Raw genomic sequence first — 2,779 nt, forward strand, 5'->3', positions numbered from 1 at the left:
CAATACAAAAGCAATGCCCCTTGAGAAGGAGAAAAACAAATGCTAGAGGATATCATAATAAGCAACCATCTCCCTGCCTTTGGAACGCACATCTAGCACAGCGGAAGTAACACTAGTATTTCTTGGGTTCACTGTAGCTGAAGCGAACTTATTACCTCTGCCGTGTTTGCTTAAGGGTATCTCAACCTGCAACAGTTTGGAGGATTACTCGCTTTCCTTGTTACTTCCAACCCTAATAATTGAAAGATAGGATTTAAATTTTTCATATTTTTCCCACAGCCAAGCAGAGGCTCATTAGTAAAGTGTATACTCTTTTCGAAATTGAAAAGGACAAAGTAAAAGTGCATACTGCATACTCTTTTTGAAATGAATAGTGATGCCAAAGGAGGCGTCAAGGGCAGCAGCAATGGCTGATTCAGCCGATCACGTTTGATGCAATGCAGATGCGGGAGATTGACCAATTTACATATATCGACTATTAATAAAATGTCAAATTTATAATTTTATTTTCCTCTACAATTTTATTGATAATTAATTGAGTGAAGTGTAGAGTGTCAAAATTTAAATTTATGATTTTTTAATTAATATGAGATATTTAATTGCTATATTATTAATCAAATCGTCAAATGATTTCCCAATTCTACAAGACTACAAGAGATGATATCACCTTAACTTTGGTAAGTCCTCCCGATTTGTTGGTTAATGCCGCTTTTGCTTCTCTCTCTCAATGTTGGTTTCCAAGAACCCCGCCTTGGCACTAGGCAGCACCAAAACTTGCCCAGTGGACTAGTTGGACACTGGGTTCAATGCAATTCCATTTCTCTCCACCTGATTGAGCAACGTCTTCTATTATCTCTTCAAATTCAGATTCTCAACTCAGGTAACTATTCTTACCTCAACTCAGAACTAGGAACATCATGTGAAATGTCATCTAGATTATAAAGGGCCACTTACAATCTCAGAATCTCCTTCTGTCTTACCAAACCCCCAAATTTGATGGAGCTGGAGTGGATATTCTTTGAATTTTAACTTGCAACCAAAACCTACTTCTCCTCCATCTTCCCTCCTCCAATGGCTGCCTACATGTCACCATTTTTCCTATCCTTCTCTTTTACAAATACCCCTTTCAGAGCCTTGCCCAACCGTCTGAATACTAATCCTTCTATTTCCCATGACAAGCAAGCTCTTGTCAATTCCAAGCCAATCTTGGCATATCAAACTTTGGATTTTCCAGGCTATCATCGTCTCTCTGCTTCTCCTTTTGCGGCAACTAAAGCCTCTTCACATTCGTATTGTGACACAACTGATGATGAAGAAATATTGCCGTCCTTCTAGGAGAAGCCAGCCAAGTTTCTGTTTTGGGTCGTGTTCTGGGCTTTTCTCTCTTGCTTGGTTTGCAGCTTCAGCGAATGCTAATGCTGCTGTACATTCCATCAAAGCCTCCAGCTTTGGGCTAAAGATTGCTAGCGCTCTTTGAGGTTTGGGCTGGCCTGATGAGATGCAACTTAAGCCTCTAACTCTTAACGGTGTTATCTATTATTTGGTTAGTATCATTTTGCTTATTACGACCATTTCTCCCGATATGGCTACTTTTAACAACAAGCTTAGGAGTTTACTGTATCATTACTAGTGCAAAATCACATTGGTTGAAAAAAAAAAAAAAAACAATCAGCTCCAGATTAACAATTTTTGGGGTTCTAATTGCAGGAACATGGTTCCTATGCCGTTCATTACACTTTACTAGAAGAAATTTGCTTCTTTCCTGGCTGGAAAGAACCAGTCGGCATCTCGATTCTTTGACATGCTGTTTGAGAATGGCAAACAGGAGGCTGGCCCTGTGGAAGAGTTTCAGAGGCTTGGCCTGATGCTTTTTGTAGCCGTTCCTTTCCTGGTACTGGAGCGTGGACCGGAGCCACCATCGCTTCTATTCTTGATATGCCGCCCTGGCCGGCTGTATCAGGAAATTTTTGGTGTTGTATTGGCTGGGTTGCCGGTGAATTTACTGGTGAACCTGGTTCTCAAGTATGCAATTGTTACTGGTATCATCCTCTTCTTGATATCCACTTTTATGTGGTTTATCCTTCGAAATATAGGAAGTCTTTGTGCTCCTCAAACAGATGTGTTCAGTTGGTGGATTAAATCACACATTCCTCTCAAGACTCAAGAGCAGTAAAAACAGCGATTTATATTTTTCCAATTTGTATAATGTCACTTAGGAGTTGGTAGCAGTTTATTCGTTATTTTGCCACCTTTGATTTTGTGCAGGGGGTTGGTTTCACTGATTGTGTTGCACAAAATCTATATTCTTGAGGGAGATTTTTCCTTCCTCTTTTTCTTTTGGGAACTGTTTAGAAGATTTTGATATTGATGCTCTCAAAACTGAGGCAAATTATGAATTCAATCAAAATCTCAGTTAGGGAGACTGTAGTTTTCAGGAGTTTATGAATGATACCAATTCTTTATTTTGATGAAATGAATATATCAGTAATGAGATGCATGTATATGAATTTCGTTTAGAAATTAAATTTTCTCACTGTACAAGGGAACTGTAGAATTACGTATTTAGGCAATTTAACGGTAAAAAACGCTCTTAACCATGAACTGTTTTTTGCACTGCATTGTCCTAAAAATACTGTTCATATCAAAATATATTGATTGTTGTGGTCCACGAAAATTTCTTATTGTATGAACCTGCAAAATAAAAAATAAATGTGTCAGAGGTTCACTGAGTATGGACCCGATGTGAACCCTCCTATCCTCAAATTAGAGCTAATATGAA

At 38.6% G+C, this 2,779-nt stretch overlaps 1 protein-coding gene across 1 annotated transcript; it reads left to right on the forward strand.

The window, feature by feature from the left end:
* Nucleotides 1-681: 681 nt before the first annotated feature.
* Nucleotides 682-2,462, forward strand: LOC110657937 (uncharacterized). Its single transcript, XM_021815389.2, has one exon. It carries the CDS (start codon nt 1,802-1,804, stop codon nt 2,171-2,173), a length of 372 nt encoding a protein of 123 aa, XP_021671081.2. The 5' UTR covers nt 682-1,801; the 3' UTR covers nt 2,174-2,462.
* Nucleotides 2,463-2,779: the final 317 nt, after the last annotated feature.

Source organism: Hevea brasiliensis, chromosome 9 (genome assembly GCF_030052815.1).
Source record: "Hevea brasiliensis isolate MT/VB/25A 57/8 chromosome 9, ASM3005281v1, whole genome shotgun sequence".
In the NCBI taxonomy this organism is placed as follows: domain Eukaryota; kingdom Viridiplantae; phylum Streptophyta; class Magnoliopsida; order Malpighiales; family Euphorbiaceae; genus Hevea; species Hevea brasiliensis.

Excerpts from the sequence above, each read along its gene's own strand:
- LOC110657937 (XM_021815389.2), top strand. The coding sequence starts at position 1,802 with ATGCTGTTTGAGAATGGCAAACAGGAGGCTGGCCCTGTGGAAGAGTTT.